Below are 16,592 nucleotides of genomic sequence, written 5' to 3' on the forward strand. Positions count from 1 at the left end.
GCTTCTTCTAACATGTCGGCCCGGTCGGCTGCGGCCCTCAGGTCCTTTATGTCCGCCTCCTTTACCCTCATCCTGATCTCAGGAGAGAGCACGGACATAAACTTTTCCATGGCCATTAGTTCCTTGACCTCTTCGACCGACCTTGCTTCTTCAGAGTCCAGCCACTTAAGGAGCCTTCTTTCAATGTCCCTCGCCGTCTCCGCATACGATTTTCCTGGCAACCGGGTACATTCTCTAAACCTCTTTCTGTAACACTCTGGCGTGAGCTTAAAGGAACGGAGCACAGCTCGTTTTACCGCATCGTAGTTAGTGCATTCTTGGAAGTCGAGCATAGTGAAGGCTTGGCGAGCTTCCCCTGTGAGCCTTCCTTGGACCAACTCCGCCCACTCCGCCCTCGGCCACCTCTTCATAGCAGCAACTCTCTCAAAGTGATCGAAGAAACTTTCGGCTTCACTAGGCACAAAGACCGGCAGGTCTCGTTCCCTCACTCGTCGGTCTTCCTGTGGCGGGGCAGGGGCACCTAGTCCCAGTTCAGCTCGCTTCAGTTCCACCTCCTGGTTGGCTTCTATTTCCATTTGTCTCAGCCTAACTTCTTGCTCTCGTTCTTCCCTGCGTAGCTGTGCTTCTCGTTCTTGCTCTTCCCGGCGCAGCTGTGCTTCTCGCTCCTCACGCTTCGACTGTGCTTCTCGCTCCTGTTCTTCCCGGCGCAGCTGTGCTTCTCGCTCCTCACGCTTCATCTGTGCTTCTCGCTCCTGTTCTTCTTTGCGCAGCTGTGCTTCTTCTCTCCTCAGCTGCGCTTCTGCTTCCCGCTCTTCCTTGCGCTGTTGTGCCTCTTCTCTCCTCAGCTGCGCTTCTCGCTCTTCTTTGCGCTGCTGTGCCTCTTCTCTCCTCAGCTGCGCTTCTGCTTCCCGCTCTTCCTTGCGCTGCTGTGCTTCCAGCTGCAGCTTCATTATTTCCAGCTTAATGCTGTGCCTGCTGCCGCTGGATCCCCTGCTGCTTCCACCAATACTCAGGTGTTCACCCTCACTGGCAGATGTTTGGGGCCGTTCCTCCCCCAAAGCTTCGTCTCGAGCCTTTAGCTGAGCCATTATCTCTAGTCTTCTTTCACCAACTCGGGCAGATTTCAGCTTTATTCCAAAATGATCCGCTATAGCCTGTAACTGTGCCTTGGTGCACTCTTCCAGCACCTGTTCGTCTCTAGAGTCAATAAACCTCGCTACTTTATCATCCTCCATCTTGTGCTACGAGTGATAACCTTCACCTGATCTCTAACACCACTGCCAAGTACCACTGCAACCTTTACTCCGATCTATATCCTGGCGAGGTCGCCAATGTTGGGGATTGTTCCTCTCTGTTATTCTCTACCCTTACTCTGGGGTGAGCAATAGTTACGCTCAAGGTAACTCACCGTAGCCCTGCGGGTCTTCCCTCGATCCTCACGGCGCCACTGCACGCCAGGAGAGTCTCCCCAGTCAATCTTAACGGCCTCCTATTAAGAAAGAGTGAGAACACGACTCGTTCACCTCGACTGTCGTGTGCCCTCCCCAACAATAGGGCTCTACGGTTAAACACAAGATCGCCAACTGGTGTTTAAGGTGGCCAGTAACACCCTCAGTGGACTGGTGTATTCAGTGGTAGCCTTGGCAAGGTCACACTCAAAGATCAGGAATCAGGCAGGTACTTATTGTTATCACTCTATGCTTACAGGTATAGTATAGCCACAAGATCAATGGAGGGAATGATAAAAACACTAAGATAGTTTTGTATTTTACTTAAAATGTATGAAAGATGTCACAAGGCCACACAATAATCGATAAATCAACTGATCCTGACTCGGCCGGTAATTCCCACGGATATTATGCGATCACTAGAGGGCAACACTCTCCCCTCCTCATCAAGTGTCAAACCCCAGCTGATCGCGTGGCCTCTCCGCGCGAACTTTGCTTGTTTTCTAGATTCGCTGTTTCGTTAAATTCTACAATATTACTAGAAACTCGCACACTCGATATTGGCTAAATAAACCGGATTACTCAGTTACACTGTACTCAGGCTCAAACAGTCTTTTCTACAATCAATGCTATAATGATTCACTGTGATGGCTTCACATTGTTCTTCACTCAACAATATATTATGAACTATTAACACTGGAGTTTTCAGTATTTTCTCTCGTTGGCGATAACGCAATAATTCACTGTACTCACAAATGATTATTCACTGAATGAACATAGACATATATATGGTATATAAATCAATCATCAATACATGGAAAATAAAGTTTCTGGGCACATAGCCTAACCTCCAAATACTGGCATAATATTATATATAATTCACCACTATATGTTCATATCAAAATCTATAGAAAGATATACACAACACAGTAAATTTATCACTGGTTCTTGGTGTCTGTACACACCAATAATCAACATGAATATTACAAGCACTCTTGATAGTACTGTCTAGCACCCTGGTGCTTTACCGTGACATAGGTGAGACTTGCTCACGACATATAAAATCTTCAGGCTAGAAAATATAGCCAAATAACACAGCTAACTAAAGGGGAATGGGGAGGGAACTAGAACCACCTACTTCACCCTATCCTCCGATGAGAGTCGAGATGTAGCTCCTGGTCCTCGTGTCGGGAACGCCCCCACACTACACGTCGTCGTGTCCTACCAGAGCCTCTCGTCGTCCCACCGTTTAGCGCGTCGTCTCCGTGCCTCCTCACCGCAGGTCCGTCCTCCTCCTTGACTTCTTGAAGGTTGGAGTCGGTCTCCTGGCCGTCGTCTTCTCCCAGCAACGGCTGTCGCCTACGTCTCAGCTACAGTCGTTCGGTTTCCCCAAATAGTCCTCTCTTCCTCAGCTACCCAGTGGCTCTGTCAGCCACTACGCTGTCACGAACTGGTGAATTGCCACAGACGTCAATCTACGTCACTGCACGGCTTCACTGCTACTGGCACAGTACCTGACTGGAGCACTTGTTGCTCAAATAACCGTCAATTCCCTCTTCTGGTTCAACACATGAACTAGGGAAGACTTCTCAGAGTACTGGCTAACTTCCGATGACGCGTAAATCCACGGTAGTGGGAAACAGCTGTCCGACAGACAGGACCACTCGTCGCACGTCCGACCTCTATGACGTGTCGTGTATGACTGCTGGCGCCAGCCCGGCGCGCTGGCCGGACCCCCTTCCTTCGTGACGTCACTTTTACTATGGGAGGTTTTCATTGGCTCCCGGTGCCACACTGCTGTCGGTGACCAATCCGGTGCCACTGACGTCACACGGTTTTGGCGGGAGATCAGAGAAGCCAGCGCCATCTTGGCTCCCTAAAGGGCCTATACCACCGGCCAAAATATTACTATTTCACTAATTTCTCGGGTCTCCGAGAACACTTCACTCTCTCCCATATATCAAATTGTAGCCTGCAACGTAGAGAACGCTTGGGAAAAGTAGACATGACTCTTACTGCAGGCGTGGGAGAATTATAAGGGGGGGAACTCCGTCACATCATGCAGTCTACTTTCCCCTTCTCCACTTTCTTCTACTATTTGTACTGCTATGTTCCATATTTTATTTTTCACACATTTCATCTCCATTACACTATTTCATGATTTTTGCTTGTTTATAACATGGGATCAGTTCCTTGTTGAAAATTCTGAAATGAATCCAATTTTTTTCCCTAGTGCTTTTAAAGCTCCTCATCTATATATGTCATAGTATACATTACATACAAGTGTACTTTCCTTAAAACTGTTTCTTTTGCATAAATGATAAACTGCTAAGCAATATTGTACTATTATTTTCCCTAGGATTCCCTGTATTATGATACTCGACACTTCATGCGGTTTAGGGACCTCAACATTGAGTACAGGCACTATGCTGAGAACAATGGTATTATTGGTGAAGGAACTGATCCACTTATCATCCAGTGTGTTCCTCTCTGGGATAACATGGAAGAGTCTATAAATTCTGGTAACTCTGGAGAACTGGATGCAGATAAGGGGACGTCTGAAGAAGGTAAGTAATTTATTCTAATAAAAGTATGGTAAAATGGGTGAGGGTAGTATCTGTGTGTACATATTCTCCTGGTTAAGATATAAGAAATAGTATAATTTATGTATATAAATTCAATTTAAAAATTATTTTTATAAAATTTTTATCATAAGTTTACTGTCTAGTAGAGTGTCATGTACATAATGTTCAGTGTCTCATTGTCCTTATAGCAAATTATATACTTCATACTGATTCTTGCCAGTTTCCTAGTGAGCATGCACAGGCAGGCATCAATCATCTCTTTCAAGGCATTTTGTTTGGTGTCGGATGAGTTCTTTGGGAACAAGTTGACTACTCTTACTCTTGTTATATATGGTGAGCTCTGTCTTCTGCTTAGTGGTGGTAGGAGTTACACTTCTGTTGATTATGTCTTTCAGGGCTCTTTCCTCCATCTTGTAGGCTGTTGAAAGAAGCTCACATGGTGAGCTTCTTTTAGCTTTATTGGTGGGACAGAGTATTGTGTTGTTGAAAAGGACCTGTCTCACTTGTCCTTGTCAATAGCAGATACTCTGTGGATTGGTGGCAACACCTTACCTTACCTTGAGGTTACCTTGAGGTGCTTCCGGGGTTTAGTGTCCCCGCGGCCCGGTCGTCGACCAGGCCTCCTGGTTGCTGGACTGATCAACCAGGCTGTTAGACGCGGCTGCTCGCAGCCTGACGTATGAGTCACAGCCTGGTTGATCAGGTATCCTTTGGATACCTGATCAACTCCACTTGCTACACCAAATTTGTTACCACCCACACATCCACTACTCACCCACCACTTACACTACCACCTGTGCACTAGCACACTGCCATCCATGAATAAACTCAATACCACACATCATTCTCTACCACCCACCCACACAGCTCTCCCTACCACCCACTCAGACATGGCTCTCTCTACCACCCACTCATGGCTCTCACTACCACCCACACATCTCTCCCTACCACCCACCCACACATGGCTCTCTCTACCACCTACACATGGCTCTCTTTACCACCCACACATGGCTCTCTCTACCACCCACACAGCTCTCCTGACTACCTTTGTTGAGACACACCACTACCTCATACAGATGAACATATTCCATTTTTCAACACTCACTACAACCCCTAACTTTTTATCACAGGAGTACTTATGGTAGGAAAGAGAGCTAAATGGATAGCTATTTGCCTTAAATTAGGCAAATCTGGAAAATGAAAGTACTGTACTGGCATAAATATAAGATTACAGGGCTGCTAATAACTAGCTCTTGTAACCAAACTGGTTATTCACCAGCTATATCTGTTGTCATAAACTTCGTATCAAGTTTAAATATCACGATCCATTCACAAATATTTTTACTCACCAGTTGAAGACCTCTTTTCCTATGAGAAGCCTTGGATGAAAAAGAGACCCAATCAAAGTAATGATCACTATATGAATCCTACAGTGAAGCGTCAGAGACAAGAAGAAAGCACAAAATGTAGGAATATGGCTGTGGCTTACATATGCAGACCCCCACCTAAGGTATGTTGTTTTTATAATTACAGATACACTAGCTTACCTTCACCCTTCAGATGTCTTCTAGCATTTTTTTGTGCTACTTAATCTTCTACATGTGTTCCTTAGAATTTGTAAAACTCATTTTCCATATCGCATGTCTTGTTAAAGTTGGCCATTGGCCATTTTCTTCAAATTGTTGGCTCCTTTCATTTTGCCATTGTTACCTCCCTTGATTCTTTGTGATCAGTATTTCTTAAATCTTGCTAATGTTGTAATTATTTCATTATATCATTCATATGTTCCACCCATTTCATATGTCATTCAGGATTGAAACATGCACCAGTCTCTTACTTAGACCACAGTATTGGCAGGGGAACACACAGTGATAGGATGAGCTAAACACTACTTCTCAATATATTATATATTTTTATATTTACAGTTATCCTCCAACACCAGCAGTATCCTAAATACTCTAACCACTTAACCTGCCTCTTCACTAATCCTTACACAATCCTAGTGTCCAGAGATCAGCTGGTGTGTCTCAAAATACTGGTCCAAAGTTAGTCACCTCATAACAGCACACACAGTACTAGCCATGATATGTTCTCGCAAGTTCCACCACATATCACCCCACTCCAATGGTGCATAGTGTCCACTAGTTAGAGGCATACCACCATGGCACATCATACCCAGGGTTTTGCTCACGGACTTTTCAAAATGAGGTGCCGATCAGATCTACTCTTCCACCATTGTATCTCCAACAAATAATCTCTGCCCACATCTATAACATCCCCCGGCCATTTTTAAGACACCCTCTCCATTGCGCTGCAGATTGCCATAACTTCTGACCATTAGCTTCTAGTCACACTGCGTCATTCAAGTTGTTGCCAACTTCTCATTAATGTGGAAGCTTTTAGATGATTCAACATATACTAGTGTCCCAATATTATCTCATCTGGCCCTCATAACCAGCCCAATCATACAGCACTCATAATATGCCTCCACCAGTACTGGTGTGCTGCCACAAAGATTTCATGTCATGTAAACAGATAAATTAATAAATGGCATGATTACTGCCATGATTCTATAGGTGCACTATGTTATTCCTTCAATACTAATATTGGCATGAAAAGTTCAATTATTTACCTAGATTGAATCCTGTTTGATTTATAGTTTCTTGTATGATGATGTAACAGCTGCAAAGGATTAAATCAATGATTACAACAGAGCTAGATCTTATGCATGCAATAGTATCATAGTGGTTGCTTGTATAACATCTTTATCTAACTCCAGCTTGACATATTACCAACGACCCAGCATTCCACTATCACTAAAATATTTTCTATTCATTTGTTATTTATTCAAGTTGTTAAAAAGCCAACCTGCTGTGTTCCTCAAGTTTATTAAATATTATTCACAGGGTTTGATGAATGTCAATTTGTTTGTCTCCCTGCAGGCAGGAGCACTCAAGCTGGAGAAATGTGTGAAGGCTGGTGTACCTGCAGGTCCTTTGTTAGGAGAATTAAAAAGAGGACAAGATGTAACTCTCCCCAATGGTAATGTTGTCCGAGCAGCAGATGTTACAGAGCCAGATGATCCAGGCCCTGTTTTTATTGGTAAGCTTTAATATATATTTTCCAAGATTTATATGAATCAGTTCAAATGCATAGAAAAATAATCAGTAAAGCACATTTAATAAATTTTAATTGTTTTATATTAAAGTGTTTTTATATTTAACATTATATAGTAATACAGTATGCATTTTTTTTACACTGTTAAGCTGATCATTTTTTTTAACTCAACATAGGTAGCATGTTTTGGATAATACTGTATTGAAATTAATTCCTTTAATATCTGATCAGTGATGGAGGCCCCCACCATAGGCTACCTTGATGCCTTGTTAGAGTCATCTGCCTTCACCCAGTATCAGTCTTCCGCTAAATGTGAGGGAGACTTGGCAGAGGTGGTTGTGCATTTCACTCCTGCTGAAGTTATGGCTCATCCTCAGTATCAAGAGTGGATGGCCCGATTTTCGCCATCAACAAGTCATATTGTTATCAATAATGAGAGCTCTTGTATGGGATCTGAGGCTGTGCATAGAATTCAGTACAAACTAAATAATCTTAGCGAAAGACTGTTTCCACTTTTGAAAGATGCTGGCATTCCGTTCAAAGATATAAGTACTGTTGAAGAGAGTATAACAAGTACAAATGGCTCAAGTACTGAATGTGTCAAAGTTAGTGAAAAGGTGTCTGTTCAACAGAAAGACACAAATTGTAAAAGAGATTCAAGTTCTCAGTTTTTAATAGGACCAGTTCATCAAGCAACCACACTCCTCACTTACAACATTAGACCAAAGAAAACACTTGATACGTGAGTATGGCTTATATTGTGATGTTATCAAATATTGAGAAAATATTATTGATTTTATTACTTACATGGTCAATTAATCAAGCATTCATCCTCATCTATCACAAAAAGCTTGCATGGGCTACAAGAAAACACATGACAGAGTTAATAGAGCGGGGGACTATGAAGAGTAATGAGCATACTGTGTATGGAGTTGGTCGAGCTTTATTAAGTGCGTTGAAAAGTCTTATTGTGGCAAGTGGTGTAAGTGTAAGAATAATTTTTGTGAGAAGGAACTGGTTTGATATTAGTATTGCTGTGTTTCAATAATGACTGATGATAGAATAGCAAAAGAAGTTTATTAGTAAATTTGAGAGTAGGAGGAGGAGATAAAGGCAAGGTAGAAGATGGGCAGACATAGTGAGCAAGTTAATAAAGAAACAGGGATTGGGTGTGAACTGCACACAAAATGTAGTAAGGAACAAGTCTAGGTGCCAGCCATATGAAGGGGAATACCCAGTAAATGTTTTCTTTGTATGATACCTTTATGAGGCTCACTGTACTTCTAGTCTTATGAAGAGGTAGAAGTGCTGCTATGAATAATTTGTTGCAGTGTTGTCTTGCATGTATTATGTTATTCTGTGTTGTGTATAAGATATTGTGAATGAATGAGCCATATTTTAATATCTTTAGCCTACTTTTTTATATACTACTATTTTTCTGGGCAAGCCCCATGGGCTCCCTGGAGCTATAGGACTGATATTAGCTATATTAGTCTGGGGCTTCAGTCATATGGAGTTGTCATGCCTACCGGGAACCACGAGCCAGAACCTGGTTCCCTCAGAGAGGCGAAAGGAGCAATGGCGAATGAAAACGCTGCTCTTTGAGAGTATATTCATGTCTGCCATCGACGAAGGTTGGGCATCCAGAAAGGTAGGCACCCCAAAACAGACCCTAACTGGTAGAAAATTGCAACTGAAGACCGAAACAGAGGCTAAAAATTCCCCTTAAGAAAAACAAGGAAACAAGCAAATTATCATCAACCTGATAAGCCGCTCATTCATGGACCCCCCGCCCTCCTGTTTTGTCTTTCCTCTTTTTTTGGGGTCTTTCATGCCCGACATCTTATGCCGATACTGTTGCCTCTTTATTGTGTGGCGATGGCAGAGCCGCTCCAGCTTGCGTTCGTTGTGGATGTCACTTCTGCTCCATTTTGTAAGCTTTCTCATGCGTTTTTCTACCTTTTGCCTGCTCATGCACCGCCTGAGCCGTCCTGGTCTTTGGACCAGGTGCTCTTTTTTTCTCTTCACCTCAGTTTGTGGTGGCCCCTTCGGTCCACAATTGTTTTCAAAAGGCTTTGTTTTTGTTGGCTTTGGCCTCTGGGGGTCGGGTCGGGGAGCTTCATCCTTCCTCCAGTGCAGAGGCTTCTGCTCTTTTTTGTTCTTGTTGGGATTTTGCTCACTTGCAGCTGTCTTCTTCTTTTCTGGCGAAGAATGAGATGGTGGATTTCCGGAGGGGTCCATGGGTTATTGATGCTTGGTTGGTCAGTCCAGGGGTACATCATGTTTTGTGTCCGGTTGCGGCTTTATGCCATTACCTGCGCTCCTCGGGTTCTGTGTCTGGGGATGCGCTTTGGGTTGATCCGATATCCCTCGTTCCTGTTCACGGGCTAGGATCTCTCAGGTCGTCCGCAGGGTTATTAAGTCTAGCCAGCCTGTGGTCTACCTTCGTGCCCATGATGTTTGGAAGTTTGTAGCTCTTGCTGCTGTGTTTAGGAACATGTCATGGGCTGACATTCGGGCACAGGGGTTTTGGAGGTCGAACAGGGTCCTGGCTGCTTGTTATCTTGTGAATGTTCCTGGCCCTCAGCGATCTTGTGTGTTATGATCTTTGTTATGAGTCATGCAGTGCTGCCGTCTCCCGGGTAAGTCCCTCTTTTTACTTATCTTTGGTTAGCTAGCTCCAGGGGAGCCGATGGGGCATCCCTCAGAAAGCCAGTGTTGAATGTAATGAAACGCCATTTTCTGGGCGAGTCCCGGAGGCTCCCTGGCACCCCCCCCCCTCCCTCCAGTCGGCATTTTTTTCTTCCATTTCCTCAGTCTCCAAACTGGTGGTCAGACGGCTGGCTCGGTGGGGCTGCATGGACGAGCAGCGTGTCAGGTTGATGACGATTTACTTGTTTCCTTGTTTTTCTTAGGGGGGGGGGAGTTTTTAGCGTCTGTTTCGGTTTCCGGTTGCAATTTTCTACCAGTTGGGGTCCGATTTGGGATTCCTACCTCTCTAGGTGCCCAATCCCGGTCAATGGCAGACATGGATACGCTCCAAAAGAGTGGAGTTTTCATAGGCCATTGCTCCCTTCACCTCTCTGAGGGAACCAGGTTCTGGCTCGTTGTTCCTGGTAGGCATGACAACTCCATATGACTGAAACTCCAGACTAATATAGCTAATATCAGTTCTATAACTCCAGGGAGCCGACAGAACTTGTGCAGAAAATGGCATTTCATTGCATTCAACGCTGTTTTTTTTCTGGGCTGATGCCTAGCCGCTCAATGAAAGTGAGAAAGAGTTAAAGATGATGACTGACCCACTGCTAGTTAGGAATTGTTTAAAAGTAGTTAGTGCAGGGTTGTATTTATGAAATGTATATACTGTATATATATCATGGTAGATTTGAATTACTTAGACTAAGTGAATGGTATGTTGTAAGTTAAGAAAATGTGTTGTGTTGATGAAGGCTGGATGGGTACAGGCTCAAAAAAGCAGTCCATGGATAATATGTGCAGATACAGTAATGGTATTGTGAATAAGTTACTGGAATTGATTGGATGATTATGGTATACTGTGTATCGGCTGAGCAGTTTATGCGGGATAGTTTTGAATGCATAAATTATGTATTGACAAAGAAATTTTATGTTCATATATTCATACTGATATGTGAAATAAATTGCTCAGTATTTCATATTACTATAAACTGTAGAGAAAAATAAGAGGGGTGAAATCTTGTATCCACTTGATCCATCCCATGCATATATGGAAAAAGGGCTCTAAGATGGAAAAGAATAGATTGAAGATGTGTACGAGTAGAAGGCTTTGTTGTGATTCCTGTCTGACTCCTCTTGGAGGTGACTGCGGAGTGCACACTCCAACTCAGTTTGCTCATATTTCTTTTTCTAGACATTATGAGGTGTTCCCTCATAATGTCTCATTTTGTAGCTTTGAATATTTTAACACTATTTTTCAGCACTACGCCATAAGCCCAAATTCTATCATAAATACTGTAGTGTTGTGGTAGTTTTTAATTTAACTTTTTAAGATATTCTAAAACATATTGAATATAGATAGGGGCAGATAAGCACTCTGTAATCCAATTATTATCTTTATTCTCTCTTTTTACTTAAAAAAAATAAGTTATTGGTACTAAGTGCACTGTTGAATGATAAGATGCAAGTGTTATTAAGGGCAACCAGTACTGGACATTTAAGGGGCAGGGAAGGTTTTGAAGTATGGAGTATTCCCTTTTGTTAGAAGTTGTGGTTTAGTTCATGTTTAAAAGCAAGAGTCAGATGGTGTGCACATGCTGCACATGATCAGGGCCTTTATAAAATACATGACTACCCATTAAGCATTCACTGTAATTAGATCCTCTGATTTTTCAATAAAGTATTATTGTAAGATATGGAGTGACAGAGTTGAGAATATTTATAAAAGTTTATTCAGTATTAATTAAATTTGAAATGGGTATGACCAGAAATGTGTGTGTGTAAAGGAAAGGTTGATATTTTGGGAGGTGATTAGTAGACTTAAGAGAGAAAAGCAACTGAAAGCATATAGATATTAGATATTAACATGTTGTAGAAAACCAACATCGAATGTAATGAAATATCTCTTTCTGGATGAGTCTTGGTGGCTCCCTGAAGCTATCTTGCTGAGATGACTCCCAACTACTAGGTCACATCAGCTGCGGGGTTCTGTTTAGCTTACTGGGAACCAAAGCCAGAACCTAACCCCCCAACCCCTCACAAAAGCACAGAGAGTGGGCGACACTTCACCAACCCACAGGTAAAGCATCCAGAAAGTCAGTGAACCAATACATGTAAATGACCTTGCAGTGGGAGTGAGCTTATATATGATGATATTTGCAGATGATGCAAAGTTAATGAGAGTAAGAGCTGAAGAGATAAATTGCTCATTATTCATTTTGATGTGCTACAAGAAGACCTTAACAAACTTCAAGAGTGGGCAGATATATGGCTGCTGGAATTCAATCCAAATAAGTACAAAGTACAGTAATGAAAATGGGTAAGAAAGATAGGAGGTTTGTATTTAACTAAACTATTAGGGGAAAGCATTTACAAAAAACAATAAGAGAACAAGACCTGGGAGTAGACATGATTCCAACACTAAGAACTACCCTAGGCAGCCTGGGGAGTGCTGGTCATGAAGCCCCAGCCCAGAGCTGATGCATCCGTAAACATGTTGAATGATGGCAGAGGAAGGTACTGAGCAACTGAACCCCAAAAAGCCTGAAGAGGAAGCTGGTGATGCAGCAGCCAACGAAAGGTGATCAGGGCCCGAACTCAATGGTCAGCAGCGGTGAAAGCGGTGAAATCAGAGAAACTAGAACAGCCCCTGAAGCCACAATTGCCCAGTGGGAAAATCAGACAGGCAAAGTTCAGGCTCATGTACAATTGCTTGAGCAAATACCAAGTCACCCTGAGCATGGGTCTTTTAAAATAAGATGGGTTAACTCTATGGCATCCAATCAATCACATAACCATGAATACCATGAACAATGAATGCAGCTCTAAGCACACTCAAGCCAGGTCCACACAACACAAACCAGAAAGAAAACATATTTGTGAAGCTAAAATATAGAATAATACCAAGCAAATGGCCCCCCCCTACAGAACAAAAGTCTAAGGATGGCTAGACCCGTGTGGCTGGTATAAGGTTCAACCACTGTAAGGTTCCCTGGTTGACGACCAGGGAACCTTACAGTGGACAACCAATGGTGTCCACATCAGTGACAGAACTGGCTTGGAGGACTGGGTGAAACCTGGAACTTCCCTCCCTCCTTCCCTTCCCCTTTCTGGCAAGGGAGGTTGATGCTAACAATCCATGCTAGTTTTGAGAGATTTGATAGTTTGTTGACATTGCTTGAGGTGTGTGTGTTTGGCAGTTTTGAGACTTTGGTTTCTTTGAATTCAGCAGTGGTCTGTATGGGTTTGCTGGCTTTCTTGATGCTGTCCTGGTGGGGTGGCAGAGTGTAACCTGCTCTCTGTACTTATGTGAGAAGCTGCCAAGTTCTGGTTCTGGTCCCTGGTAGGCTAAACAGAACTCCGCTTCTGATGTTACCGTGTAGATGGAAGTCATCTCAGCAAGATAGCTTCAGGGTGCAACAAGAAAGGATCCAAAGTACAGTGCTTATGCTTTCTAATCACTATCATCTCAAAGCACACAATTTTGTTTAAAGAACAAACCTTGAGCCTCATTATCCATTGTAGGTGAATTATATATGTATTTACCTCTTATATATATGCTATATGAAGCTTTAGAACTAAAGAAGCTTTAATTTCATGGTACACAGATCAAATGGTCTTGTGCTATGTCCAGATGCTTACCTGAAAGAATGTTATGAACAAGAGAACTTTGAGACAATCCTTCTGAATTGCAAAGCAAAATTGCAAGCTCCACTTCTGGAAGAGCAAAATTCTTGCGATATTTCAGAGAACTATCCAAACATTATATTTTTGGGAACTGGATCTTGTATACCAAACAAAACACGAAATACTTCAGGAATTTTGGTAAATATAAGGTTAGTATTAAATTGTCATGTAATTTTAATTGTTAAAGGAAATATTAACTTATCATCTTGATGTTATATTGGTGAATTTTATTTTAAAGGTTTCACATTTTATTGTTGATCATTTTCAAATACTGTATAATACATCAGCATTTTATATGAAATTTAGTAATTTCATCAAGTGATTTATGTAAATAATTTCAGTGCTACAAAGTCTCTGTTAATGGATTGTGGTGAAGGAACCTATGGACAAATAGTTAGATTATTTGGTTTTGAAGAATCTGACAATGTTCTTCGGAAATTGGTTGCTGTGTATGTTAGCCATCTCCATGCTGACCATCACATTGGATTCATCCGTCTCCTGAATGCTAGAAAGAAGGCTTTCCATCGAGCTGGATTGCATGACGTAAGTAATTTTAATGTTTGTATAAACTCTTCTTGGTTACTAAAAAATTTCATATAATTTCAGTGTTCATTGACTACGAAATGTAATCATCAGTAAAGTTAAATGTTAATAGTTTTATTCTTTTTTTTAATCATTATCTTGTACACTGAAATATAGCATAAGGGTTACAGGTTTTTCCAAATTAATCAGTACCCTGACTCTTATGAATCAAGATATAAATTGAATATACTTTATTTTGTTCCCCAGGTGCCCAAGCTCTTTCTTCTTGCTCCAAGCAAAATCATGGCATACCTTGCTTCATATCATGCCAACTTTGAACCCATTATGCAGAACTTCACTCTAATTGGTAATCAAAGACTTCTTAGTGATGATTTAAACTTGGACCAAGAAATCTACAATAATCTCTGCTCACATTTGGATATGAAAGCAATTTCTATGACTTTTGTCATTCATTGTCAAAACTCATTTGGAGTAGCTTTGACTCACAAAAATGGTTGGAAACTTGTGTATTCTGGAGATACTATGCCATGCCAAGGCCTTGTTGATATAGGTAAGTTTTAGTTTATGGAATATAATTCCTTCCATGGTCAGTGGAACCTCGATTAACGAATTTAATCCGTTCTGGCACCGAGCTCGTCATGTGGAATGCTCGTCTTTCAAAATGAATTTCCCCATTTAAAATATTGGAAATAAAAATAATCCATTCAACCACCGAAAAACATCAATATGATATTTGATTTTTTAAATAATGGAGCAGCCTACCTGACATACACTGAACGAACCTTTATGACATTTGTTCTTTTTTCAACTTTGTTCACTTTTTAATTTTTTTATAGCAAAAGGTTCGTTCAGTGTTTTTATGCTCCATTATGTCAATCTTTCTTTGTTTCAAATGTGTTTAATTTGTTTTAAACAAATTGAATGAATCTTTTTTTTTTTTTTTTTTTTTCAATTTTTTTCTTTTTTTTTTTTTTATTCTACAAAAAAATTTTCAATGCTTTGCAACATCACAGCAGTCACCCCTTTACATCCCAGTATTATTAGCATCTTTAATTTTTTTTTTTTTTATTTGCATCGTCGGAGGCATTCGAGAATGTGCGAGAAGCAGCGGGAACACACCATGTGGTTTTCTCGTTAATCAAACAAGCGCTCGCCAATCGAGACAAATTGTCGCCGATTGGTGCACTTGTTACTCAAAATGCTCGTAATTTGAGGCACTCGTCACTCAAGGTTTCACTGTAATATAGTTTGCCAATTTGTTTGTTTGAAAGTTTCCATAGGTATATAGGCCATGACCACTAATTCCTGTGACTGATTTTATTTTACTAGACCAAGAGTTGCAAAGCTGAAATACATTATTTGAAAGCTTGCTTTTGCCTCAGAATTCGGCCCTTCAAAGAGAGTTGCATAATCTTTTTCATTGTAGTGTGGTAGGTGGGAAACTGCAGCTATTCCTGTGGCACATTTCATGATGAAGGCCTGGTACTCCACACACTTGTTCTACAAACTCATTGCCAGAGAAGCAGTGTGAAATAATTTTTTATTGGCCATTTTACTTTAGGAAACAAATTTTTGGTGAACTGTGGACTCCCTCATGATATTTGCAGTATGTTAGGAATGGCTGCACACTCTTTCTTACTCTGCAACAGTGGTAAGATTTTATGTGATATTTTAGACACTGGTGCATCATCAACACTCTTTCTCTTCTTATCATCTATTGTTTATGATATTTTCCTTGATGAACATCTGAAACAGCCAGTAGAATGCAAAGTGTGACTATGCTGGGGCATGAGAATACTGCTGACTGAAGCATCATGGGTCAGCCACTTGGCACCGATGTTGATGGCTTTATTGCTGTAAACAACATAACCACATAGTCATGCAAAGATAAAAGTAGCGCTTTGCATTATGGAATCCTATGGAGCTGGTTCATATCATGAACGGAGCTGATCCAGAGGCAAAAATTAAGATTTAGAAAACTGTTTGTAAGACCAGGTGTTTGTACTTTGTACTTTGGTTTGTACCCCCTGTATGAACATGATTCAAAAGCAGTTAAGAGAAGGAAGGACGATTGTATATCAGAAGACATCCAGGGAAGAAGTAATTGCAGAAGCTAAAATGTCAGTATACAATTTTCTGGATGTTTTCCTGGTGTGGTAATCATAACCATCACCTGCTCCCTTTGCCTAAATGAAGGAAGCAGGGTCTGGCTCTGGTCTCCAGTAGGCCATACAGAACACCTATGGCTAATATGACTGTATCTTGAGGTTATCTTGAGATGATTTCGGGGCTTTTTAGTGTCCCCGCGGCCCGGTCCTCGACCAGGCCTCCACCCCCAGGCAGCAGCCCGGTCCTCGACCAGGCCTCCACCCCCAGGCAGCAGCCCGTGACAGCTGACTAACTCCCAGGTACCTATTTACTACTAGGTAACAGGGGCATTCAGGGTGAAAGAAACTTTGCCCATTTGTTTCTGCCTCGTGTGGGAATCGAACCCGCGCCACAGAATTACGAGTCC

At 41.8% G+C, this 16,592-nt stretch overlaps 1 protein-coding gene across 2 annotated transcripts in view; it reads left to right on the plus strand.

Annotated features, from left to right (window-relative positions):
• Positions 1-16,592, plus strand: part of RNaseZ (ribonuclease Z) — a 28,326-nt gene that overhangs the window by 8,503 nt on the left and 3,231 nt on the right. For both annotated transcript variants that reach the window (XM_045741773.2, XM_045741774.2), the window contains 7 exons: positions 3,808-4,015; positions 5,386-5,543; positions 6,976-7,135; positions 7,382-7,892; positions 13,456-13,683; positions 13,876-14,077; positions 14,324-14,627. In XM_045741773.2, coding sequence (XP_045597729.2) covers positions 3,808-4,015; positions 5,386-5,543; positions 6,976-7,135; positions 7,382-7,892; positions 13,456-13,683; positions 13,876-14,077; positions 14,324-14,627 — 1,771 coding nt within the window. The remainder of the gene's footprint in view (positions 1-3,807; positions 4,016-5,385; positions 5,544-6,975; positions 7,136-7,381; positions 7,893-13,455; positions 13,684-13,875; positions 14,078-14,323; positions 14,628-16,592) is intronic.

The sequence above is a fragment of the Procambarus clarkii genome, chromosome 40 (assembly GCF_040958095.1).
Source record: "Procambarus clarkii isolate CNS0578487 chromosome 40, FALCON_Pclarkii_2.0, whole genome shotgun sequence".
NCBI classification, from domain to species: Eukaryota; Metazoa; Arthropoda; class Malacostraca; order Decapoda; family Cambaridae; genus Procambarus; species Procambarus clarkii.